The 26,771-nt window shown below is 39.1% G+C and overlaps 1 protein-coding gene and 2 long non-coding RNA genes across 5 annotated transcripts in view; 2 read left to right on the top strand and 1 right to left on the bottom strand.

Annotated features, from left to right (window-relative positions):
* Positions 1 to 53: 53 nt before the first annotated feature.
* LOC124182047 (leucine-rich repeats and immunoglobulin-like domains protein 1) overlaps positions 54 to 26,771 on the bottom strand; it is a 57,657-nt gene continuing 30,939 nt past the window's right edge. The window contains exons 2-8 of one of the 3 annotated variants that reach the window (XM_046568835.1): positions 9,451 to 9,954; positions 8,411 to 8,633; positions 7,249 to 7,388; positions 5,286 to 5,438; positions 3,554 to 3,734; positions 2,028 to 2,167; positions 54 to 1,873 (exon numbers count right to left, since the gene is read on the bottom strand). In XM_046568835.1, coding sequence (XP_046424791.1) covers positions 1,608 to 1,873; positions 2,028 to 2,167; positions 3,554 to 3,734; positions 5,286 to 5,438; positions 7,249 to 7,388; positions 8,411 to 8,633; positions 9,451 to 9,823 — 1,476 coding nt within the window. In that variant the 5' untranslated portion in view covers positions 9,824 to 9,954 and the 3' untranslated portion in view covers positions 54 to 1,607. Of the gene's footprint in view, positions 1,874 to 2,027; positions 2,168 to 3,553; positions 3,735 to 5,285; positions 5,439 to 7,248; positions 7,389 to 8,410; positions 8,634 to 9,450; positions 10,365 to 26,771 lie in introns of those variants that run through there. The other 2 variants (XM_046568834.1, XM_046568833.1) reach the window with 2 other exon arrangements.
* LOC124182052 lies at positions 1,794 to 7,362 on the top strand. Its single transcript, XR_006870675.1, has 3 exons — positions 1,794 to 1,897; positions 6,568 to 6,878; positions 7,236 to 7,362. It is a non-coding gene; the product is annotated as an uncharacterized LOC124182052 (long non-coding RNA).
* The window catches only part of LOC124182051, a 51,070-nt gene continuing 34,721 nt past the window's right edge, over positions 10,423 to 26,771 (top strand). The window contains exons 1-2 of the long non-coding RNA XR_006870674.1: positions 10,423 to 10,548; positions 11,887 to 12,093. This is a non-coding gene — a long non-coding RNA (uncharacterized LOC124182051). The remainder of the gene's footprint in view (positions 10,549 to 11,886; positions 12,094 to 26,771) is intronic.

Genomic DNA, 26,771 nt, shown 5'->3' with positions numbered 1-26,771 from the left:
GCGACTGTATTTGTAGAGTCGTATGTTACTTGTTTTTTTTTTTTTTTTGTTTATCTTCCGTATTTTCCCTCACACATTACAATTTACACTTATAAGTCATCCCGGCTGGTGTTTTCAATTTTCTAATCTATCGGGTTGAAACAATTGTTATTAATTTATTTTCTTACTTTCCCTCGTTCCTCGTGTTGTATATTTGTATATTTTTCAAAATATCTTGGCAACGTTACTGATATGTATCGATTGATAATGAAAGCTCGTACGCTTCGCGATATGTTGCATATGTATGTATATATATATATATATATATATATATATATATATCGTCTCTCCGTATTGTGTATACGTTTGTTTATTGCTGCCCGAAAGAGCAGCTGATTATATTTGCCCTCTCGTAGATTTTCTCACAGATCGATTTTTCACCTCCGCAATTATTTCGGAATCTTTTCCCCAATTGCTTTAACGAAATTTTAATTCTTTTTTCGCCTGAAAATGTCCGTCGACCGTGCGTCGATTCATCAAGGATCGTTTATATTTTTCATAAAATTGCGTATACCTTAAAAAATTATCAAATAATTAATAATGTTAAATAATATATTTATACACGTACGTATAAGAGATGAGAAAAACAAAAAATAACGGAAAATACTAGCAATACAAACCTAAGGTATTATATAAATTTATCGGCTTTGTAAATATACATCTGTGTATATATATTTCTATATGTTCATTTATTTATACGATTCGTTATAGAAAAATTATATTCTTTGTAATAATTATGTTGTATTTACGATTTCGCTCTATCAGCAGAGAATGCATTTATAGTTTTATATTGTTTCGATTGTCAAAGATAATTTGACTGGTTTTTTAATTTTTCTTTTCCTTTTTTTTTTTCTTTTTTTTTTTTTTGCCATCCTTTTCTTTTTCACACGCGCCATCAAACACGCGTGATTAATATGCAGGCATATTAATAATACAATTATATAATATATTAGGTATACGATTCGTAGAAAAATAAATTCATATCCTGAAAACAAAAAAAAAAAAAAAAACGTCAAACAAAAGGTGTATAATGATATTGTACGACTCTAAAATGTAAATTAACGATAGGCAAAATAATATTTAACAGCTAACGGTCGATCCCTAAATTCACCTAGATCCCAGTTTGAAAATTTCTACGATTCTAAACCCGGCCGACTTGATCTATAATATAACGATGAAGATATTCAATCATACTCGGTATGTATAATCGTGAGTAAAAATGAGGACTACATTATTTTCTACATTCGGTATATAATATACCAAAATAACGTGATCATTAAATTCTCTCCCTTCTCTCTCTCTCTCTCTCTCTCTGGGATACAACTCATCGAGCGAACTACAGATAACATTAGACGTACACACATGTATTAGCCATAAATGCATATATGCGAATATATATTTGTATAAATGAAAGTGTTCACCGAATCAACGTTAATATGGTTCCGTTTGTTTTTTTCTTCTTTCTTTACTTTCAGATTGTTGTTATCATTTTTTTTTTTTTTCTTTTCTTTAATTTTTCTCTAAATCAAACGAAATAAAACGAGGTTTGATATGTTCCTTCGTTCGTTTTAGAACAGAACGACGAAGCTCACGGTGATGACGAACTGAAGACCGACAAGTTTTACCGCCAGGTTACCGGATGACGATTTTTCCTCGGCTATCGGCTGGCATCCCATTCGATCCAAGGGTAGATTCTGCACCGCGTATTCTCTGTGCTCGTTACTCATCGTGCACACGGTCCTCTTCTTCGTCATCACCTCGTCGTCCTTGTCGCGAAGATTTTTCAACCAGTTTGAGTACCACTGAAGCTCGCAGTCGCAGATCAGCGGATTGTCTGAAACCGAAGATCGTCAAAGTGGTGAGAAAACGAACAGAGTATAAATCAATGTTTAAGGAATCTAGTTGGAAATCGATAAGCGAGGGTGGATTTTCTTTCATGATTCTTTATTTATGAATTTGTTTTATTTTTTATGTTCACAACTCGTTACCGGTCAAATCGATGACCTGCAGTGTGTCGATGACGGTTTCCATCACCTCTTCCGGCACGTGGGTCATTTTGTTGTTTTGCAAGTTGAGCGTTTCCAACGAATTAAAATTCTCGAATATCATCGGCGGCAGAGTCTTGATTCTGAAACGTAATATCGATATTTCCATTAACCGAAGAAATATTTATTCGTTTTTTAGTTACGAAAAATAATTAATTCTACAAAAAAAAAATTGCCTCAACTTTACGACACAATTTCAATCGGCAATAAAATATCGTGACCATGGTAAATAATTAGTGTGATTACACTCGTCGACATCGGAATTTCTAGTCAAAGCAAACGATACTAATTTTCATTTTGTATTCATAGTCGATTTTTTCGCTTGTTATATGCATAGGTTAAAAATTGAATACACTTAATCGTACAGTAACAAAAAAATAATATATAAATTCTATACGGAACCATAAATTTCTTCCTGCGTAAAATCGACCGTCCGTCGATCGTTCGTTCGTAAGCGGACAAAAAAAAAAAAAAAATAAACAAAAACTGTAATTTCATAGAGAAAATTACCGCGTACGAAACGTGAAACACGAAACTTTGGCGGCTCGAATACAACCGGTGGAATTTTCCCACGTGGATTTGAAAATTACATGCTTGGGAATAAGGGAGACAGGGACACCCTTCGGGTTGTTTTCGTGAGCAAAGATGGCTGCAGGAAAATTGCCGAGGGTGCGATAGAGAGAGAGAGGGAGAGAGACGGCGACTAAAGTCGATATATATATATATATATATATATAACGTCCCAAGAAGTTTCGTCATTAATTCGTTAAAATGTCCCCGGAGTGTTGTTACGTATATTTCTCGCGGTTGATAACGGGCCGTGCAGCGATCCGGCTCGAATGGATTTTACCTCCGTTATAGCTGTATAACGCAGGTATAACGCGAGAAATCGCTCTAATTTCTTTTTTTTTTTTTACTCCCTCAAGAGTTTGGGTCGTAATTTCTTCCCGTCTTTGCCGCCAAGTTCCAGGCGTTCCCCAAATGTCGCGAAGGAAACGAAAAAAAAGAAAACTCGCTAAGCAATTATAATACCGTCCGATTCAAACAACAATAATAATAACGATGGTCGTTGAGATAACGACCAAAAAAAAAAAAAACAAACAAAAAAACAAACCGTGACGAATATCACACCGACAAGGAAACTTTGAACTTCGAAACATTTTTCCACGATTATTACACAAACGTTAAGAACTTTCAAATAATTTAACGAAGCTGCGGAGAAGAGGATATTAGATTATTTCTCTTTTATAAAGGGAAATATTTCATGTTGTAAAATTTTCATCTCCCGCGCAAAATTGTCTTTTCTTATGCTTCTTGTTTTTTTTTTTTCTTTCTCCACTTGTTCTTCGCTCAGTTTTTTCACACGGTCACGAACTCGAGAAACTTTTTTTCACATCGGGGGGAGGGGAGGGATTTTCGTTGCGAGATAACTAGTATAAAAAATATCGGGGTGAAATACGAGCGATTACAAATTTTTTTGAAGATTCAGGAAGGTGATCGAGTCCCCGTAACCGGCGAACGCGTCCTCCGGTAATACGGTGATGTTGTTGACCCGTAAATCCAGGTGACGCAAACGGTGAAGTCTTCTTAACGCGTCGCTTGGTACCATGTGAAGCTTGTTGTCCGCCAGTCGAAGATACTGGAGATGTTCTGCAACCAAGCGAAAATACATACGTATTTTATACTACGTGCACAGAATACGACTTATTTTACAAAAAAGACGCTACGAAGTGTTGTAATAATTGCAAGCACTCGCGGGTATAAATAACAAATACATACGAAATAGTTGACAATATTTTTTATTCAAAATTTGAACCGACATAATTTCTTGCGTACAGTGGACGAAATAAATAGCTTTGTTAAATTTCGAATCGGATTCTTCGTGCGAACATCAAACAAACCGAGGCAAGATTCTTTTTTTCCCACAATCTCTGCACTGCCGTTTTTCCATTTTCTTTTTGTTCTTCCTTCGTTTTCAACCGCTTATTACACGCAATACGCTTATCGGACTTTGCACTTTTCTAGAGTCGCGTGCGTTGCTTGGGACAATGATTAACATATCGTTTATTTTTACTATTTTCTTACGGCACGAGGCACGCCTCAAGTCTTTATCCGCGAGTTTCGAGGCTTTCTGAGGCAAAACTGAGATACTTTGGTTACGAAATTCCGAAACAAGTCTTTCGTGATCCGAGACATTCGACCCCTATTTACGTACGATTTTTCAACGATCTCTCAGCGATTCGTCATTTTCAACGAATTTCGGTTATTTCTCGAAAGCTTTATTTCCCCGACATCCGTTGTACGCGATAATTTCGAGCAACGTTTTCGTTTAATTTATTCCCCCGTATTATTTCTCCGCAACGACAATGAAAACACCTCCCGACCTTTATTTTTTCACCTAATTGCCTCGCGTCCCAGAGGTTGGACATTAATATGTTAATGAAGAAAGCTCTCGCGTCCCTAATGGTCAAGAAAAAAATTTACACACGCATACGCGGTACGTATAAACACGAACGCGTTAGAGAACTCATTTGCTTGAAAAAAAAAATAATCTTGTTTGTCGCTACGAAATTTCGTCAAACCGGGGAATAAGCGTCGATCGAACAGATCGCAGATCCTTTTTTCACCGACGTATCCGTTGAAATTTCGAAGCTGAATCTTGAGCACGAGTCTTTCTTAGCTAACGAAACGAAGATCAGTTTCCAAAAGGAGGGGTTCAAACTTCTCACGCTATATTCGCGACAACTCGCTGATACTTGTGTATAATACTTAAAGCCTCGTGGTTAAAACGCAAGCCGAGAGAAACGGCCGGAATGAAAAGCTCCGTTTGAAATACGAGATCTACTCTATTCCGGCGGGCTTATGCACTAAATTGTTTAATATTTCATTCAAAGCGAACGAACTTTGGCCAGACTGCGCAGACGGTGAATGGCCGAAGGCGCGTAAGAAGGGAGGAATATCGCTTATTCATATTTATGCTCTCAACTTGTACCGCAGGTTGGACGTTCGTTCGTCGTCTGGGAAAAAAAATCGTTACGTGTCCATTCTGTGGGTGAGATATTTAATTTTGACGAAAAATTTCCGTCGAAAGAAACGAAGAATTTAATTTAATCGTTATTTTCTCCTCTCGATTTCCATCGCCTAGATCGCTTCTTTCCCGATTGATTATTGAATCGGTAATTGTAACGATAAATAACTCACCCTCGAGGCCGATGAACGCGTCCGGATCTATGTGGGTGATTTTGTTTCCATCCAGTTCGAGAGAGTTTAATTGCGTCAAATGCGAAAAGACGCCGGCTGGCACTACTTGCAGTTTGTTATGAGCGAGTCCCAGTGAGTCGAGGCTCTTCAAACCTGCGTCGAAAAACGAAAGATTCAATTAATAACCGAGCCGAAATTTCTCGGCTGAAGACACAGGTTTTTTTTTCATATCTCGAAAAAAATTCTCGTTTTTGCAGTTTCATTCAGAGTTAAACTTCTGCTTAACCCTAAATCCGGTATCTTATTCTTGATTATAAGAATCCTATGGAAAAGTGATTTTTTACTTTCGATTATTATGTATTGGAGCGAGGCTTGAGAATAAATACAAACAAGGAGATAAAAAAAGTGGAAAGTGGAAGCGTGTTCGGAGAGGTATAAAAGAGGTGAAGAAAAGATTCCACAGGGAAAAATAATGAACAGGGAATGTTAAGTACATTGCACGAAGAAATCGTTTGTTTGATTTTACAAGAAATATTGTTTAGTTCATTGTAATGAAATGTGGATTTTTTTTCATCGTTAATATGCGTTTTTTTATGCTAAAGTCTTGTAGTTTGCATAAATACTGTACGCGATGGAGGGAAATGAAAGTCATTTTTGGATTGAGCACACTCGATAACTTAATATTTACTCAAAACATCCCATGTATCGGAAAAAAAATTGTTTCTTGCAGACCTGTGAAATTAGCGTTGAGAATAAGGATTAAAATAAATTATCTGATAAACGCATAGTCGGCCGTTAAAAAATATCTTTGTTTGATCGCAACAGCATCGCATAAATGCGGTTTAAAAATCATTGGTATTCACCTCTTTTTCTTTTTCAAAATTAAATGAAATATTATTCCAGGTAATTCACAAATCGGTAATTATTTTTTAACTTCACAATTTTTTTTTTTTCTTTTGTCATTTCTATTTTACTCCTGAACTTTAGAACTAAAGGAGGAAAAACAGAGCACGTTTTGTGCTTTCGGCGCTCATAAATGCTGCGCAATTTTCCTTCCGCAGCTTTCAGCGCCTGAAAGTATCTTATCAGACTTGCACGGTTTTACGACTGGACGCCTAGATTCAGGTGCACGAGAGCAACGCAGCTGACAATTTTCGCGAGCAGTGTAACAGAGAAAGTTTGCAAATCCGCCGTTAATTCGCGATGAACATAAAAATTTCCTTAAATTTGTCACCCCGTGGGATACATTGAAGATTATAATAACAAGCAATAATTTTGGCAGGTACTGGAAGGTCTATGAATGCACGTTGCATCGATCGCTTCGGCAGGTAAATGCGAACAGACTTGCACGAGGGCGAAACAACTACTCGGTGAACGAAATTACAAATTGGCTTCGGGGAAAAGTTGAATCTTGTTATAAAATTTCAACGGAAATCTTCTTCGGTCTCGGCGTTTCCACTCTGTCGGTGCTGCACTCGGGATCGCTTTTGCCTCGACGACGTTCACCAATACACGTAGAAAACATCCCCCTCATGAATACCGCGATACTCGGCGAGAGTAAACAATACCGTTCACCCTGTCGGCCGAATATCGGTAAGCTCACCCAACGACTGGGGAAATTCACCGCTCCCTGGGAATTCACTCGGGGGGTAAGATTTTTCTCCGTTTCTTTGTCCTGTTTTTTTTTTTTTTTTCTTCTTTTTTTCGTTCTCTCTCCATCTCTTTCAATCAGCCTTTCCGAAACGCGAAGCATTAAATTTTCGCAACAGTTGCGAGTAAATCTAAAAACGGTGATCGTAATGCGAAAGAATAGTAAAGGATACCAGACTTTCCGGTAACGGCTATAAAACTAATTTTCATTTTCTACCTAGAACTGTGATTTTCGATTGCGGTAAGAAATGAAAATAGTTAAAGTCTAAAAATTTCTCTCATTGTGTCTTTTATTTTTAGTGTACAGACTCACCGGCAAAGTCGCCCTTCTGGATGGTGCTTATCCTGTTCTCCTGCATCTCCAGCTTCTTCAGCATTTCCAAAGAGGACAAAGCCGAGGTTGGCACAGAGTTCAGTTCGTTTCCGCCTAAATTCAACCGCTTCAATTTCCGACTGAAATCAGAGTCGACAGTGTGTCCGTTGTAACGCGGTTCGCATCGACGAGGAACATAAAATATCTAGAACTCGATCCGCCGGGTTTTTCCGCCTGGATAATCGGGTAATGGATTATCGAATTTCGTGCACCGATAAAAAGGGAAAAGTTCAAAAGGGCGAAGTTTAACCCTTATCGTCTGTTGTGAGAAAAGAGTAGAGAAGAAAAAAAAAGGGGGGAAAAAAGTTCCTTTGGAAGACTTGAAAAAATAACGAGGTTCGCGGTGACTCGACTGACACGTTAAGGTAGGTCCGTGAATCGAGAGGACTGGATCCGACCAGATCTATCGGCGTGGCAGAAGCAGCAGTGGCAGAACCATTGGGAACGCGACCTGGCGTAATTGGAGACTCTGATTGAAGCCTGGGGATTAGGTGACGTTGTAAAATATATAACGTATATAACCGGGCCCGGTTTAGCTTTGCTAAGCACGTATATCGCCGCCTATTTAATCCCCTCGAGCTTGGTTCATATAAACATTCGATCCGGGTGTCTAAATACGAGCGCCACTCGATACCGAGGAAAATTTTCGACTTTCATAGTTACGTATACACTGAGAAAAACTTCACTGCTTGTAGATGATGAAAGATTTTCGTGAAACGTGTATCGTTTAGACAAGAATTTCAATTTTGTCAAAATGAAGTAACTATTTAGTACGATTATGGTTCGTTAGTACCTTCAACGTTGGATATGTTCGGTTGAGCTTAGCGTATTTTTTAAACTTCAGCACGACCCTAAAATCAATTTTTCGTTGAACCAAAGTCAAAATGTATCGCCGGTGACTTTATTCTATCATTGGATTCATAGATCCGTTATTACATTTTTTTGGTTCCATCAAACGTACCTAATTTCTATTTCGTACCCGCAGTTGCGGAATGATTTTTGGGTTTGGCAAGGACTGTACGGCAGCCTGTGCAGCAAGGATTTTTTCTCAGTGTATATCTTGGACCTCTTATTGAAAAATAACATCCCTCGTCTCACTCACTTGTCGACACCCTTGAACGCGTCGGCTTCGATGACTGATATCTTGTTTTCGTACAGGGTGAGGATTTCCAAGGTGTCAAGGCCCTCGAAAGCTCGCGCATGGATAGCGCTTATCTTGTTGTAGTTCAGGTTCAGTATCAGAAGGTGATGCAGGGTCTTCAACGCCGCCGACGGCACCACGAGCAAAGAGTTCTGCGACAAGTCCAGCTGGGTGAGTCCTTTTCCTGCATCAAACGGCACCAAAGCTCGTAAGTAATCCGCTTTTAACACGAGAAAAACGTCAAGCTCCGCAATTCGCACGAATTTTGAACTTTGCAGTCCTCCTCGATACGCGTGCAAGATACTGGGTGTAAAAACCCGGCCACAAAAACACTCGTCAAAGTGTTACAGGCACCCCACGAAATGCGATGGTCGTTCAATGTCCCCGAGAATCTGCGGCTACTTACAATTGCCGTAACAAAACTCGCTTTTTAGCGTCTATATACCAACAGGGAAATAGCCAGCGATCAAGTCACGTTATCACCTTCGCTGAAAATTCGACTTACTCTTACTTTTTTTTTTACACTATCTTGCGTTTTGTTACCTCCAGTTCTTGGTCATTTCGGACTAATCTTTAAAACGGATTTCGAATGGTGTTGGAAAAAAAGAACCTCGTTTCGAATTCATTCGGAAGTACCCGTATACACTGGGACCATTAATTGTAATCCATGTACTGTTTCTACCGTCCATTTGAATCCTCGACATTCTTTCTTTGCAAAAATGTATGAATCAGATGAATTTCTGACGACTTGGTCAGTCGAGGATGCGTGTCAACCGTCACGCTGATCTGTTCGTGAAAACATTTCAATACCATTTAATTTCTTGGTCTCAACCGTCGACGCTTGTTTAGAAACAAGTTTCTCACGCAGCTTGGAAGTGATTAAGTACAACGGACAATTATTATCGTTAGGATCGAAGCTTCGCCGCATCGTCGTTAAAACAAACGCCGAAAAAATTTTGACAGAGGATCGCTCAGAGACCATTCAAAAATTGGTAACTCACCTATCGAGCTCAGAGATGTCTCCTCGACGACGGCTAGACTGCTGTTGTGAACGGTGAGATGATGAATGTCAAGACCGAGGAAGACGAAGCCCTGAAGCTTCGGCATATTGTTGTGTCGCAGTTTGAGGTAGTAAATGATGGTGTTGGGCCTGCCCTTTAGTACCGACATCGCCTTGTTGATGTGAGTGAAGTCGGTAAACTCGCAAACGACGTCGAGTCCCTGCTTCTTAACGATGCAGGAACACGGTGCTATCTCGCTCCTAGACGGGCAGTTCTGGACTATCTGACCAAGGGTGGACCTCAGGTACAAAGACGTTACCATGAGCCATACTATCCAGCACTTCTCCCCCTTGAATCTCGTCGACGACGACATGTTACCGCACTCGCTCCTTGAAGCCGTTATCGTTGCCGCTTTTCTCACCCTCCGCTACTTTGCCCCGTTACGGTTGATTCCCATCGTCTCGCTTCGCTATCGTATCTTCACTCCTTCGCGATCTGTAATCACTCAAAGAGAGAGAAAAAAAATAAAAACAAACAAACAATTCGGTTCATTCGATCGACGACTACAAGCACCAATCGAGTAGACCCCTTATCACTTTCCGAACTCACGATCCCTCGATCACTGTTCCCAACTTCGACTACGAGTCGTTCTCTTGTCGTTATTGTACCTTTCGTCGAACGGACTCGGCGCAATTAAAATTCGCCACTCGTTACTTCGCAGTTTGACAAACGGTACGATTCGACGAAGAACTCATCCAGCAGCTTCAACACTCGTTATCGCCGTACCAATTTAACCAGGAAAATGGATGAGGATGGATTCGCCGGCTTCGTTACGGGGGCAATTAACCGATCGGTTTCGTGCAACGCGAACCGTTTCACCGACTCCGTTACAAGGCTTCGAAGACGTTTCTACCGACTCACAGGCAGCTCGGTGATGCTCTTTGGGCGCGCGCTCTCCGCTCGCATCATTGCCTTGTTAATGGAACGCTTCCGGTTCGAGGGGCATCAGATCCGAGAGGCTCATGGGAGCGGCAATTCCTGACCACGACGCAGAACGCGGATCAAGAGCGAGTCGCAATTTCGAATCCAGAAACCGAGGTACGGTTTACCCGAAATACGAGCGATTTTTCAAGGGTGCCCGAAGGAATTCGAACGCTGATTTTTTTCCTCTTTCAAATTGGTCACACGGTTCTTTTTTACGCCCGGGCGAATTCGAACGCTGCATCGAATCGACAAACGTTTCGCCGATTTTCCATCGCGACGAGCTTCTGTTCAAACTCGTTTGACCCGAATTAGGTTGAGGCATTAATTTTCACCGCTTGGAATTGACAGTTGCGAGAAATTGAATCGCATCATTCGACCCTCTTATTCGCCTCATTGTATAACATGTTTCAGAGACAACCGATGTTGGTACAACGTTCAGTCGGGTTTCAACCCTCGTTTACGAAGCAGCTTTATCGGGATTTAACCAGCCTTGGGTATACAATTTCCGCGAACAGTATATTTTCAATTATCCGATGATCGGTCATTTTTTAATCTTGAAATTTGCTTTTTTATCACTTTGATTCCGCTTCCGGTGAAATTGGTCCGAACACCACCCCTCACTCGCACGTGATCTACGTTCGATCCCTCCCCCCAAAAAGGGTGCGTCTCATTGATACCAGGCATCAGTTTTATCCTCGAGTTCTACAACCGTGTAAATAAATTTCGCGAAGTCACTACTTTGAAAAATTTCTCTTTCTCCGCCCGTATATTCCTTGCGTTTATATATATATACAGGACCCGAGACACGCGACGCCTCGATTTATTCCCCTGGGTCACCCAAAACGATTAAGACAGATAGCAGCAATCGATTCGCAATTACTGACGTGCTGCTACGCTCTTGAAAGAAATTTCTCCAAGGAATTTCGACGCTGTCGCCAAAAAAAAAAAACAAAAAAAAAAGAAAAAAAGGAAAGGAACTCGACCAAACCATGTGTTAAAAATTTTTATACCTTCCAACGAACCGGTTCTTTTATGATTGATCTCATTCCTCGCTTGACTTTGATCCGTTTACCATTATTTGCACAACTCGGAAGTTTTAACGAAAAATTAACCACAACGGATGAGACATTTCTAAACTCTGAGAAATTCATTCCCGTCCATCGCAAGTTGTGCGAACAGTTTGTGGCATTTACTTGACTCGCGAAATCGGATTCCGCCGAATATGTATGTACGTGATAATTGGAGTTCCAAACTGTTGCGAGTTCGCAATTGAGATAGTTTCAAGCGCGCGGTTCGGCTTGATGATATTCAATGTTAGTTTAGCCTACTTTGATTGCGTTGACATTGTCGAAAATAATTTCTATGATCAAAGTGCGGCGGGTCGAACCCTGGAGAAATTTATACCCAGTCACGGATTCAATTTCCTTATTTTCATTCGCTTTCTTCCCGCAGCAGGACAATTTCCAGTACAGAATGGAGCCCGGATTTTCGATTGATTTTTATTTCATCCCCTCGAGAGACTGTAATAACGGAGAAAGCTCGGCGAGCAAAGAAGAGAATGTGGAGAAAGCCTTTGATTTTCAAGAAAAAAAAAAAGAAAAAAGGAAAGCAGCTCCGTCATTCGTCGAAGTACGAGCTTGCAGCGGAAGCTGGTCGCTGGTAAGCAAAACCGATGATTTAATTTACGTCTTATTCCAGATGCCTTTTATACTCCCCCATTATTCCCAAGAGACTCTGCGGAACCGATGGAACCGTATTTTTGTGTGCGTCAAAAATTGTGAAGAATGAAATTAAATAAGCCCAGTTCAAAGCATTCGGGAGCGAATTCCGGATCGCCTGTTTTATGGCCGGATCACGCGAGATAAAAAAAACAAAAAACCTCCCGTCCCGAAGTCTGGAAAAATTTTTTAGTACATCCCTGAGCAGATAATTTTCCGTCAAATACGAAAATTTTTTTTCAACATCGAAACCGCAAAATTAATCAACACATACAGCGGTTATTTTTCCAACCGCAGCTGATCGATGCACGGAAATTCGTTGATTCGAAAGATTCTTTCTCCATCCTGATTGTATTTGAAGGGTTTGTTTCAAAACGTGTTTTCTCAGGGATTCGGCATCAAGATTGAGAAAGTTACCGAACATGCACTAAAGGAAACTCCAAGCCTCTTTCAAAGGATTTCCCGCACCAATCAGAGAACTTTGGTATGTATTTTTTTCACCTGTTATTTTTTGCCGCGGGTGTTTTCTTCTCCGCCAATTATCCCCATCGACTCTTATTTCGACTTGGTAAATCGAATTTCTACGAATTCATCGAAGGATGTATTCGATCAATCTTACGGAGCCAAGATACTCGCTGTTTACGTTGGTACGCGTTTCCGGTTCTCCCGAATTCTCTCTCATCTATTATTCTATTCACTTCCGGTTTTGATTTCCAAATTCTCTCTCTCTCGAAAAAACAAATAAACAAATAACAAAAGCCAAGGCATTGTGATCGAATTTGGCGATTAAATTTTCTTCTATCGGTGTAAAAATTGGCGGTTACTATTAAAAGCTTTTAATTATAATTATATAATAAAATATGTAATAATATATATTTATATATATTTGGCGAGAAAAAATCTATACTATATTTCGAAATTTGAATTAAGTTTAAGATTATGAAACATTATTTTCGAAACCTTTAACACACAGCCAGATAATAAAGACAGTCACAAAAGCCTGGTTAAATTTCCAAGTTACGATGTCATACTTGCTAAAAACTTGTTACATGGATAATTGATTTAGTTCCGGAGGTACAGTATCGAAAAATCGTTTTCACTGTAAAAATTTCAAAACTTGCATTGAATTTTTTACGTCGTGGTCTGGAATTTTGGTAATTTTTTGGTACTTGACAAATGAATTCGTTGACCCGTATATTTTAGAGAATGACAAAAATAGCCGATCAGTAAACGTGTCACGTTTAATATACATTTTCTCTGATTCTGAAGTATTGCATGATTTTTCTTTCCCCTCGGAGAAAAGCTACATTATATCTTGACGCCCGCCGTAGATCTGAAGAAGAGCTTTTTCCCTCCGCGACGTGAGCAGGTGTACAGCAAAGATGCAGGGTGGGTTTCTACTCAACTTGGGGAAAAGAAAAGTAGAGAATATCCTTCCACCTCGCGGCGTTGCTTCCGCGACGTGAACGCGTTAAAATTAAGAATGAAGGAACCAGACCTCCAGATGTGTATTATACCCATATTCACACCGCGATAAGAAAGAGAATAATCTCTTTACCCGCATCGCTCCTTCTCCCTTTGATGCTTTCCCTGAATTTTCTCCTCCGAGACCATCAGCGATATTAAGGTCATATCGTACTCCTACCTTTACCGACCGAGTAAACTCACCCTTTTTCCTTCCTATATTAAATAAACAAACGAGCGGAAAGGGTACAAATTTCGACGATGCGTCGTACTTTTGTAAACGAAATTCAGGGACATGATTAACTTTCCCGAATTACGCTACAAAAGAGCGATGCTCTTGGAATTCCACTTTGTTTCTTCTGATCGTAAATCAAGCTAGAAAATATGATAAAAAAGTTGTTGCAGAGAAAAATAGCCCACGTGGCCTGCTTTTTTTTTTTTTTTTTTTTGTTTTTGTTTTTATCACCACGTGAAACTTTGATTGAGTTCGATCAAAGTCGCTAATGATAACGTAACTGAAACGCTCCGGAGGTAATCGAAAAAGGTCGAAGATCCTACGGAGTAACTTGGTTTATTTTCCTCAAATTGAGTTTAAAAAAAAAAAAAAAAAAAAACGGGAAAGGTACGCAAAAAGGAATAACAGATCTCTCGGTGTGGTCTGCGACTACGTAACAAGCCTGATCCAGTTTTTACTGATTAAAAGCAACGCCTGACACTCCCAGGTGTAAACGGTGCCCACGTTTCTGTCACTCGAAGGTGGGACCCTAATTATGCAAAGCCTGGAGGTTGCGTTTATTAAAGGGACGGGGCTGGAGTTCAGAATTTGAAAAATTTTTAAAGCGCCTAATTCCGAGTTATTTGGCGGGGAAACTCGAACAAAAGAAAGCAAAATTTTTTTTTTCACAGTGAGCTAGCGACTCCATCTGAAATTGCCTCGTTGCTTACTGATTTCATGAGAAACGAATCTGCCGATGAGTCAAAAGCAAATGGAAATTGCCAAGTGAATTCAACAAAGTGAATGAACGCGAAACGAGCATCATACAAGTTGTTTTAGGGACGGTGAGTGTTCCGATGCATGATAAAAGGCAAATTTGCCTTCGACGGTATCAAGTTAATGGCTGCACAAAGTTGTTGCCCATTTTTGTGTGCTCCATACCACCCCGGGGATCAATTTGGGTTAATCGATTATCGATAAGGAATAACGGGAAAACGATGATGGATTTTCAAAGGGATTGATAAATTGATTAACGGGTCACGTGGCTGGTAATCCTTGGAACACTGTTGTTTCAAAATAATGACAGGCTCGACTAATTACCTGCCACCATTCATTAAATCGAACAATAATTCCCGAGCACTTAATTGGCCCAAAAATTGCAAGATATCAGGCGCGTAGAAGGCGGCCTTACAGCCGGAAAACAAAGCGTGAAACTCGTGGAAATTAAACAGCGGGTGCTGCTTCGAATCAGGAACAACCTACATTAGCTGTTGCCGTTCGAATTCGGATAACAATGCATATCTATTTTCCCCGCGAAGTTGGTATCGTTTCGAAGACACGTGGGAGATATTTCAACCGACTTGCCATATCGCAAAAACGAGGATCAAAAGCTCCGATTATAAAGCTCATCGAATTTAATTAACGATAAGCTTACAATTCGACGACTCGTCGACTGTAGTTCGGTGGACGATTCTTTTTTCTGGAATATTGGTAAGAAAAGTGAGAGAATTCGAGGGATGAAATATCGCGCGTTGGTCGGATAAACCGACTTTATTCGCGTGGCTGAGGACAATTTGCGACTAAAAACGATCGGAGCCACACCCGTTCGAAGAACCAGCTGCACCGAGCTTTTTTCCCTCAAAGGAGGAATTCGTGTTACGTATCAGTGATGAATTTCCTACACTGAGAAAAATTTCATTTGTTACAGTGACTAGAAAAATTCAGTAAAACAGGTATCGTTAAAAAAAGCTGTTCGAGTATCGTTGGAATTATGAAAAACGAGGTACGCCTAACCGTTTTGCGCTATCGTCGATCCTTTTTTGCTAATTGCAACGCAAAATCAGTTTCTGAGGTTTGCTCCACTTTTTTAGTTAAACAAGGCTTCAACCAATCGTAATGAGAAAGAATAGTGACGGAAACTGGACTTTCCGGTAACGGCTAGAAAACTAATTTTCATTTTCTACCTGGAACTATATTTTTCGATTGTGCTAAGGAATGAAAATTGTTAAGGACCGACCGGTAACCGGAACTAAAAATTTCTCTCATTGTCAGTGTTACCAGGAATCAATCCCAGGGGTGCAATTTATTGCAGAAGCCTGTCCACCGCTGGCGCAGATCGCTGCCTCGATAATATTGACGCACTTTAGTAATTTCCGTTGAGGGGTGGAAAAATTTTGTGTTAAAGTTTTTTTTTGTTGACAACTGTTGAAAGAAAACGCTTCATCTATACCGTCCAGTGAGAACCCATCGTCTGAATAAACAGAATCGTTTTTCTTTTTCCTCTTCCTCGTCTTCGTTTTTACCTGATTGGCATACGCGAGACGCTGACGCAATCTGTAAGGGTGGATTCTGGAATACGCGCGGTGTTCGGAAGGGATGGAAAAGACCGTGTCACGTTTCGTGTTAATTAACCGCTGACAATGAAATGACGTAGCACATCGCTACCCGGGAGATAATTAAACGATCCTGCACGAGCTAACATCTGGCGTGGCTGTGTAAGGATTTTCAAATTCGTCTCACGTTTCTGTCCGAGAAATAATCCCGGATAAATCGCTCAGGAATCGGACGGCTGGATAAGCTGCAAGCATTTAACGTGCGATGAACTTCTCGGTGTCGGGTGACGGTTCGTTGGTTCAAAAATTCCCTGCTTGCGTCATCAAGTTTCACGATTATGGGCGAAAAGCGGGCGGGGTTAAAATTCCGAATTTAAAAAGTTCCGGAAACGCCGAATTCAGAATTTTCTCGGGGCGAAACTTAAAGTAACGAGATCAAACTTTGACGAAACATCAAAGTTTCGAATGGTCCGAAACCCGATGCTTAATGTTCCGAAAGGGCAAAATGTCGAAAGGACCTAACTCCGATGAATCAAAGTTCCGAAAGTGCGAGAATGAGAAAATTTCAAAATCCAAAACATCGAAATTCCAAGTGATCAAAGATTTTTAGTCCTGTGAATTTCTGGCTTCGTGAAACTTTACCACTTTGATCTTTCTTTGTTTTGGATTTTCGATATTTTTACCTTCGGAATCCTGATAATTCCGATTTTCGGTTTTTCCCATTTTTTCCACCCACTCGTTGAGTAATCTACGCTGTGCGAGTACATTTTAATATTCGGAATTTTATTCCATCGAAACTTTATTTTTCGGAATTCTGCTCTATCGGAACTTTACTTTTCGCAACATAGTTCTATCGTGACTTGAATTTTGACTTGAGTTTCCGACAATTCGAAGCTCTGCTGTTTCTTCAAAGTTTTATTTCTTTACTTCAAATATCACCATCAAATAATTCGGAATTCGGCGTTTTCGAAACTTCAACCCAGCCCCGTAAAAATTGAAGCTCTGCGGGTCTGCTGATAATTGCAATAATTGATAAAAAATTTCTGCCGTATATTAATCGAATATTCTTCTTTTCAAATTTATATACTCGCTACTGTCATAAATATTCTTTTCATCGTAGCAACGATTGGACGCGGCAAGCCAAGTCAATATTAATGCATTTGGCTTTGCAATTTCCGAATGATTTATTATTCAGACCTGTATTCATAGCTCTGCTCAACGCTTAATTCGAAAATTCATACATGCAAGAATAAGACGGCGAATATCAAAGCCATGGTAGATCCATACTTTGTACCGCTGCAGGGTGAATTGCAAATTTGCGATGCACGAAGAAGGGAAATAAATATTTACGAACTTCCCTCTCCCAGCAGCCTTGCAATAAACTTGCTTTTCCCTATTATGCAATTTTATTTCACCCGCCACGTTGCACTGCGATACTCGTACGGGTAAAACTTTTTACTGTGCCGCTATACGCGGGAATAAAATATCGTCAATTACTCGGTAGCAAACCGCAAATAAACGCGAGGTCAATTTTCATCCCCCAAGTAAATGGGAATTGTTTTTTTTTTTTTTTTTTTTTTTTTTTCGCCCGAGGCGAGTTTTCTCCCTCGTTTTATAAAAAAATAAAAAAAAAAAGAAAAAAAAACGCGCCCGGCTGTCAAATCCGTAGATTGCTTAGAGAAATTCTCATTTTCCACGATAAACTCAATTTTCCAAACATTTCTACGCCACTGGCGATTTTCCGGCGTCAGTACTTTTCCACCCTTCAATTTCCTTTCACCGTACCTTTTTCACCGTTTCACTCATTCTCGATTCTGGACACGCGATTGATTGTTTCCTGAAAATCTCGGGTTCAAATTTCCAATTTTTACTTCATCCCCGTTTTATCATACCGCGATACACACTCATCTTCGCACAATGTGTCGATCATTCCGCGGCATGAAGTTGCCCCGTTTCCTCTCTCGTTATTTCTAATCGTCGCAAAACTCGATCGATTATTCCAGGCCGTTGCCGAGCTTTTTCATCTCATCCTTCGGGAATTCCCAAAGCTTTCGAGAGACGGAGGCAACCTCTCCTAATTTTCGGCTCTTAACCACTTGGAATTTCGACTAAGTGCGTAAGTGTGTCTACGCATTGTGTCTACACGACACGGTGAATATATGGATAATGGCCTCGTAACTACAAGCCGCGTAAAGCCCAAGCTACGAGCATATCGCGTTTATGAATATAAATGGAGGACAGACGAGAATCCCCTTTCAGTCAACTTTCACCCGCTGAAAGGTTTCATTCACAGTTGTAAATAGAAGAAAAGTTTTCGCTTTTCTTTCGCTTCATCGACACGGTGACAAAAGGACAAAAAAAAAAAAAAAGAATACGGAATACTTTCGTCAATGTATCGTAAAATACAAAACTGTGATAAATTAATAAAAATTTCAGGTCATTTAATCGATAGAAAATCTGTTTTTCTTTTTTTTTATTTTCCCGCATCGATATTTCATTTTCATTTTTCACATTTCGAAAGAAAAATAATCCGTCCGATTGCATTTCCACGATTAAAACTTTTCTCTTCGCATGATATTCCGCATCGCGTTATAAAGAGATGTGAAACCAACTGTACGGGACGATTTATTATTAGATACGCGAGGTGTTCGTTATAATTAACTTTCGTAGCGTTCTTTTTTCACCTACAGTTTTATTTTTTCCTCCTACCTTCCTGTCTTCTTTTCTTTCTTTTCTTCTCCTTTTTACATTCCATCAATTTTTCTCCCTTGTCCGGTATCCCCTTTGGAACTTCACTCGCGTAATGTTCAACTCGATTACCCGCTAAGCGTAAAGTAGGAAAAAAAGATAATACGGTGGAATGAAAATTAATATCTTACCGACATTTTTAGTCTCCGACATGCGAGTGTTTTGCTCGATACTTTTATCAAGTAGTTGAAAAAATTATTTTTCACCCTCGTACGAGAAAGAAACTCTTTTTTTACTTTCGTATATTTAAGAGGAAACAAAATGAAAAAAAAGACTCTTTTACCAACTCTCGTTTATCAATGAAAATCTTTCTGGATAATTTTTATCACTTTTTAATCATGGCGGTGGCTTTCACTCTCAGTTGCTTGACTTGTTAAATATATATATCAGCAATTTTTCCTTGCCAAACATTTTTGCCGATTCATTTTAGTTAATTTTCCGGTAACAATTTGGCAGCAAAGATTGATTTAAATTGAGTTGATTGCTGGATAGTCAGATGCGGTCACGACCGATTCTTCCCGATTTCTTTCTTCCCTCCCTTCTTTCGTCCGCGCAATATACATTTGCAAAATACCTCGCGTTTTTACGAGTTCTCATCGCCCGTCGACCCTCCGACGAGATGGAAAAGCGCTTGATTCAATACTCGGCTCGATCTTATCCCGTGGGACTCGATAATCCGTCCCAAGTCGATGCTGCGAAGCCAATCGCGAGTCGGTATGTAATTTATGCACGAAGGAAATGCGAGACAAGAGTGCAGGGCGAAAGAGAATGAAATTTTTTAAATAAGAGCCGAGAGCCGAAGGATCGACGAAACGGATAAGCAGAAATAAATAATAATCTCACCATGGGATTGAGTCGTAAAGGTTTTTCGACATTTTTTAGATCACGGTTACGAGGCGCCTATTTTCAGACTTTGAGACCGAAATGGCGTGGATTAATTTCTCTTCCTTGGCGGTGAAACGATGAGGTGAAAATCACCTCGCAAAAGTCCGGAAAAATTATCCTCGGTGTGTGCAAACGGCTCAAAGTTACAACATAAACGCGTCGCGACACTCGGTCGTAGATCTCAATTTTTTACCCTATTTTTTTTCTTTTTTCTTTTCTATTTTTACACAGCACAAGTTTACTCAGTGATTACGAACTCACGGAGAGAGAAAAGGAAAATAAGGGAACAAGAAGAAAATGCGAACTAATACTCGTTTCGAATACGTTCTTTCAAGTTTTTCAATCCGATTTTTGCTGCTTCGTAGCAAAACGCGGTTTTCAAATCAAATTTTTTACAAGATTGTCGACAAATTTTTATAACTGTTTCGGAAGATTGCAGTCGAATAAATTCAAAAGCAATCCGAAATTGAAACTCGGGGAAATTTCGCAGGATGAAACTTGTGCAGAAATCTCAGAGAGATTCTCATTCTCGCAGAATCAACATTCACTCAAGAAATTAGAGTTTTAACGGATCAATTTTCAAATACTATAACAAATGAAATTATTCTCAGTGTACGGCATTTGCAAAGGGCTTGACAGCTTGTCACACTCTTTAATTTCCTTCAGGATTTTATGTACAGTGCTTTTTTTATCGCGAAAGATAAATTACAGTGCAAAGTATCTTTCCGCATTACGCCGAGGGTTCGTCACGGACGATTCCTCGTGATTCCTTGATCTTCATCTGATCCTTTGAAAGCTCTCTCATCTCCCTGATTTCTGTCATTATATAGCAACTGAATGTCCGCCTCGTCCGGTTAATTTTTCCGGGATTCTCGTAGGCACCAGCGGGATAATCTGTCGGGTAAAGTAATAACTGGGTTGGGTCTACGTGGATATAATAATATTCGAAGATTGCACGTATTTCGGGGTCAAGGTTTGAAAGGCAGGCCGGCACACGACGAGATAACGCCACGATCCTGCGTTAAATTGAGGCCTGTTTGCAAAATCGTTATTCGCCATACAGAGCACAACCCATTTCCGGCTCAGCTCGAACCCCGCGGTCATTTGCATGAATAATTGATTTCGGTTCATTTGTTATATCCCAATTCACCCATTTCCAGGCGCAGATCCCCTTTTTTCAGACTCGGATCGATTTCGAAAATTCTCGGGGTGGAGTTGAAATTCCGAATTTGAAAAGTTCCGAGAGCGCCGAATTCAGAAATTCTTTCAGAGCGAAACTTACAGTAACCGAATAAAACTATAACGAAACATCAAAGTTTCGAATGGTCCGAAACCCGAGCATCAAAGTTTCGAAAGTGCAAAGTTTGGAAAAGACAAAATGCCGGAAGGGCGTAACTGCGATGAATCAAAGTTCCGAAAGTGCGAAAATGAGAAAATTTCTAAATATGAAACACCGAAATTCCGAATGATCGAAGATTTTTAGTCCTGTGAATTTCTGGCTTGGTGAAATTTCACCACTTTGATCTTTCTTGTTTTGGATTTTCGATATTTTCGGTTCTGATTTTCGGTTTTTCTGATTTTTCCACCTACTCGTTGAGCAAACTAAGCTGTGATAGTATATTTTAATTTTCGGAATTTCACTCCATCGAAACTTTACCTTTCGGAATGTTGACTTGAATTTTCAGAATCTCCCATTTCGGAACTTTGAGCCGTTGGATTTCCGACCATTCGAAAGTTTGTCGTTTCTTGAAATTTTGATTTCTTAACTTCAAGTCTCGCCGCAAAATAATTCGGAATCAGGCGCTTTCGGAACTTTTCAGTAATAAACGTAAGCTCAGAGATTTCAGCCGGATCGACATAACCGAATCCCCTTCAGCGATCCTCGTCGTAATTATTTTCAGAAGAAAATATCTCCCTCGGCTTACACGGACACACGCTAAGACAGAATTCGGATACAAATCCGAAAGCTTTACAGCCCTGAAACTTGAACTGATCGGATGTGTACGAAAAACGTGTTCCCATCATTAAAAATAACGAGCGGCTGCACAGTTTCGGCTTCGTTGTATTCGATTCGATTCTTTTTTTCATTCTCCTTTCTTTCATTACAGCTCTTGGAGTCTTCCTTTTTTCGGTCAGGGCAATCATCGTTACCAATATTTTTACGCTTCAAAGGGTTATACGCGGTCAGGAGGGCGAAAAAATGTGATCTATCAAAGATTTTTTCACGAAGAGACGGTTCAATTTATTGATATAAAAGATTATACAAATAATGGGGTAACATTGAACTTCGATCTGATATTTATTAATTGTAAAAATAATGATTTTTTTAAGCTGCTATCTAAAAAACAAATATGCGCGTAACTTCGAGAATATTGGCGGATCGACATGAAATTTTCTGTGTATATACTTGAATATATGTACATTACGAAAGCAGATTTAGAAAAAAAAAAATTTTTTTTTTTTTTAAATCCTTACTGCATATAAACCCTTAACGATCGAACGAAATGAAATTACGGAAATAGTTTCAATTTATCAAGTATACGCTTGGGCTTAAAAAATATCACTTAAAAATGGCCAGAAATGAAAAAAAAAACTTCAATCATATACGGTTTGGAAAGAAAAAAAAAGATTCCGAGTACACCGATTTTTTCGACGAATCTGGCGAAGTGAATACGCCCAGATAGCGATATGTGCGATACTCATCATCAATTCAGTCGGAGTCTTGTATACATTGCGTGAAGTTTGCGTGAAGTTTGCGTGTTGATTTTCCCCCACACACACACACACACACACACACAAGGTAAACAATTATTCAAACTTCCGCAAGGAAGATGAATTATTTCAAAATTTGTAAACACAGCATGTAAAAAGTGAAACGTAAGATCTTCTCTCGGCAATTTTCTGCCTATTTCTGTTCATCGTGCTGCTAAATGGACTTGCGCAATTTATATATATATATATATATATGTATACCTATAAAATCCGAAACGAAATATTTCTGCAGCGAGCAGTAAACGAACGTTGATGAAGAAATCGTTGGAAAAATAAAAGAAATAAGGAGAATAATAAATTGTTGATCCAATTTCGTTTCGGAGACGGATCACGTTTACCATGAAACCCGTCCGATGTCTGGTGGTCGTAATTGAAATCTAGCCGTTCTATTCGTCCCGTAGAACCCATTGGGAAATTAAATCTTATTGTAAATAAGGAAGCGGGAATTCTGGGACGCGTTATCCAAGTTGAGCCATAATTCGTGACTGAGGCGAGATACGAGGCGGTCTGAAGGTAACGAGGATAAGCAAGATTGTTGGCTCGGGAGATACGCTGGATAATGTTCTCTCAGCCAGGGGAGAACCTAATTGTCTGCCGAATAGTCGGCCTCTTCATTCCCGCTTCTCTTGCGGTCCCGTGGCACCGGGACGCAAATTACACAAGAGATATGGCGCCCGTGGGTCCGTCTTGATTCACGCCCCGACAAACCGTTGGTTATTATACCAGATCTGGGAATTTCGAATTCGGGTCTCAGCGATCGTGAAAAATTAGCAGAAGCTAAACTTCGGCTATTTTAAGTACACTGAGAGAAATTTTTGGTTAAGGTTACCGCTCGGTCCCTAATTATTTTCATTTTTTTACCACGATCGAAGAATATTGTTCTGGGTGGAAAATGAAAATTAGTTTTTTAGCTGTTAACGGAAAGTCTGGTATCCGTTACTATTCTTTCTCATTACGATCACTGTTGTTGGATTTTCTTGCAAGAATAAATTGACGTTAAAGCCTTGTCTAACTAAAAAAGTATAGAAAAATGGAACAATCTGATTTTGCGTTGCAATTACGAAAAAACAATCGACGATAGCGCAAAATGGTTAGGCGTACCTCGTTTTTTGTAATCCCAACAATATTCATACAGTTTTTTTAACGATACCTGTTTCACTGAATTTTGTTTATTACTGTAACAAATGAAATTTTTCTCGTCATATGAAATGAATTCGTTGATTGTTTTAAAGGAAAATGAATTTTCAAAGAATCTTGTCCTTATTTTAGTAGTTCCGTTTTTGTAAATTTTTTATTTTGAAACATGGATGATAAATCGTGAATTTTGGATAGGTTTTCGTAAAAACGTTCTACATTACAATTGAGAAGTTTCTTAGGCGTTGGAGGAATAGCTTTGTAAGTACAGTGTTTCCAAATTTTTGAAAACGAAAATTTCAAAGTACTGAAAAAATTCTCTGAAAATTCATGTGTTTTCAAAAAAATCAACGAATTCATTTCGTATGACGATGAAAAAAATACTCCACAAAAATTTGATATTCAATGTTTTGTTTAAACTATTTATCGTCAACTTTTGGGTACAATAATTATTATTCGAATTTAAATTTTTTTATCATTTTTTTTGCGTTTGATCCTTTTACGACTTTCATCTTATCATAAATTATTCAATATTGTCTACGAGACTCACTTTTCGTTGAGAATGTATAACCGGTCCACCCATAAAGTTCAAGGATCGAAAATTGAATCAGACGCGTCTCGTTGATTTGTTTTGTTCTTTTGACGCGATGTTAGAATCTGGGTATAAAAAAGTTTCTAGATTTTTTTATTTCCTTTTTTCCCTTTATCTTTTGCTTTCTTTCCTTTCCTGACTTCAATTGGAACTCCCGGAGAAACGTGCCGAGGAGTTTAAACGAGACGTTAACCGAAGCTTAAAACCTTGGCCGTGTTTCAACCTTTGATCCGATTCACCGTCGCTTTTCATTCACTGCGATATATAATTACTATAGATTTGGCTGAAGGGAGTAAATTACGAAGAATGTTGAACGCTTATTTCGAAGCCTTCACGCTTTTGTTCAATTTTGAAAATCTGCTGGGGTCGTTTTTTAACACGACATGTTCATTTTCGCAACGCCGTAAGTGTACCGTGAATTAGAATTCAGGCAACTCGAGGTAAAGTGATGATCGTGGGTTTTGTTTGCCGAGGGGAGAGGATCAGTTTTCGTACGAAAAAGAACCGAGAGATACAGCTAAAAGCAACGGCCCATCTCTTTTACTTTCGTACGAGAGATAACGAAGTTGAGAGGCGATGCGATACGCGATAGATCGACGAACAAATTGGTAGGCGCTTACGGAAAACGTTGATGTCTGAGCTCGTAAAATTTTTCCAACTGACTCAAGGCGTTTCAATTTCTTTGTCATTCCCATAGCGATTTTCCATTTTTTTCTGGGAGAGAAAGCGAATTTTCCACACCGTTTGATGCGGCGTGTTTGGCGATGCAATTTATTGACTCTTCGCGAAGTTTGGCCAATTTTCATTGGCCAATATCAATACTCTTTAATTAATTTTATTACGACGTAGTCGCACATCTCTTTAAATATACAAAAAAAAAAACGAAACCACTAAAATTATAAAGAAAGCTTGACTGTCGATTTTTCATTTGAAATTACCTAAAAATGATTGAAGCTCTGGTAGATTTTTTTTCGCTTTACTTTCCGATGACTCGTTTTATTCGGTAAATTTTTTTTTTTTTTTATTTCTACGAAGGCACTGAAAGAAAATCTCTTTTTTTCAACAGACGAATCAATGTCACCATTTATTGATCGCAATAAAATATATCGATGCAAATATTGTGCAGTAAAATATTGAACAACGACGATACAAAAACAAAATATCGTTCTATCAACTTTCTAGAAAATAGTCTTGAATAAAAATTGAACGAGTTGACCAGATCTTTAAACTTTTTCAAGCATTTCAAAACGAAGCATCGATATGTCTAAGCTTTTATTTGTAACTTCGGTATCTTTTGTTTCCCTATTATTCAAAAGACCGTCGAGGCTTATGATTATAACAATTATTTTTATATTCAATGTACCTACGACTGTCTGGTAAAAAAATTGATAAAGATTATCGATTTTCGGCAAACAAACCTCCGTAAAACGCCTCGAGAAACTCACTGAATCAGCGAGTTGCGAAAGCTTATTGTCAAGTCAAAACCACCCCGACAATTCCCGACGTGTTGAATTCAGTCAGACATATACAATTCAGATTTCAGTCTTCATCCATATCATAAAGCGTAAGTCAGCCGGGATCGCATAAATTATACGGTTCGCTTCGTCTCATACACGCGCACGACATTCAATCTGTGATGATTCAAAGGCACAGATCTCGCAAAAGCTCATTTAGGCTTTGCGTAAAGACGGATCCATTGTTGTCTCGTTTCAAAAGCATTGCAGATTATTCACTCGAATTTCGGTAAATCAGTTGTTATTCTTGTCTCCGTTTATATTTTCTGACTAAATTTTGGTCGAAAGCGAAGTTCTAGTAAAAATAAATTCACACATATTGTAATCAACTTCTTTTAACCCCTTCAGAACGGTTCTCCAATCCGTTGGAAACACATTAAAAAAATTCATAAAAAAAGTTTCACGCATCAGATATTTTTATTTTCTCTTTTAAAGCACGAGAGTTTTATCAACAGTTTCAATTCCTAGCTGACAAAAAAGATGCTCGTTACCGTCCTTTTGTTTAAGTACGTTTTCTAGTCGAAAAAGTCCAGCTAAAGTAGTTGAATAAAAAGTGGGTGTTATTATCGTTCTCATTTCTAATCTTACAGGCTGTTTGAAATAAAATTTTTTGTGAAAGACATTACGTGTCCACTGTAATGAACATGGGCTCTAACTTTTGAAATAAGGTCCGAAAAATCGTGAAAGAATTTCAGATATCTTGGTTAAAAGATACAGAGCCGAAAAATTAGAAAGAAAAAAAAAAAATAGAAAACATTTCCATCGCTATGTTTAATTCAGTTCTGAAGATTGAATTTTGAATTTGATAAAATACCGTCTTGCGAGCGGCGCTTTTGATGAGGAGCGAGATGAGGGTGAGTGTCACTCGAGTTTCGACGTTATCGACCCTCTTCTCGGTGACTTCGCACCCTCAACGTGTAACAAGTTACGTCACAGGGACGTCCAAGATTGTCCCAACGACGG

The sequence above is a fragment of the Neodiprion fabricii genome, chromosome 5, assembly GCF_021155785.1.
Source record: "Neodiprion fabricii isolate iyNeoFabr1 chromosome 5, iyNeoFabr1.1, whole genome shotgun sequence".
NCBI lineage: Eukaryota > Metazoa > Arthropoda > Insecta > Hymenoptera > Diprionidae > Neodiprion > Neodiprion fabricii.
Note: the sequence above shows the minus strand (reverse complement) of the source record. Positions and strands in the feature narration are given on the sequence as shown.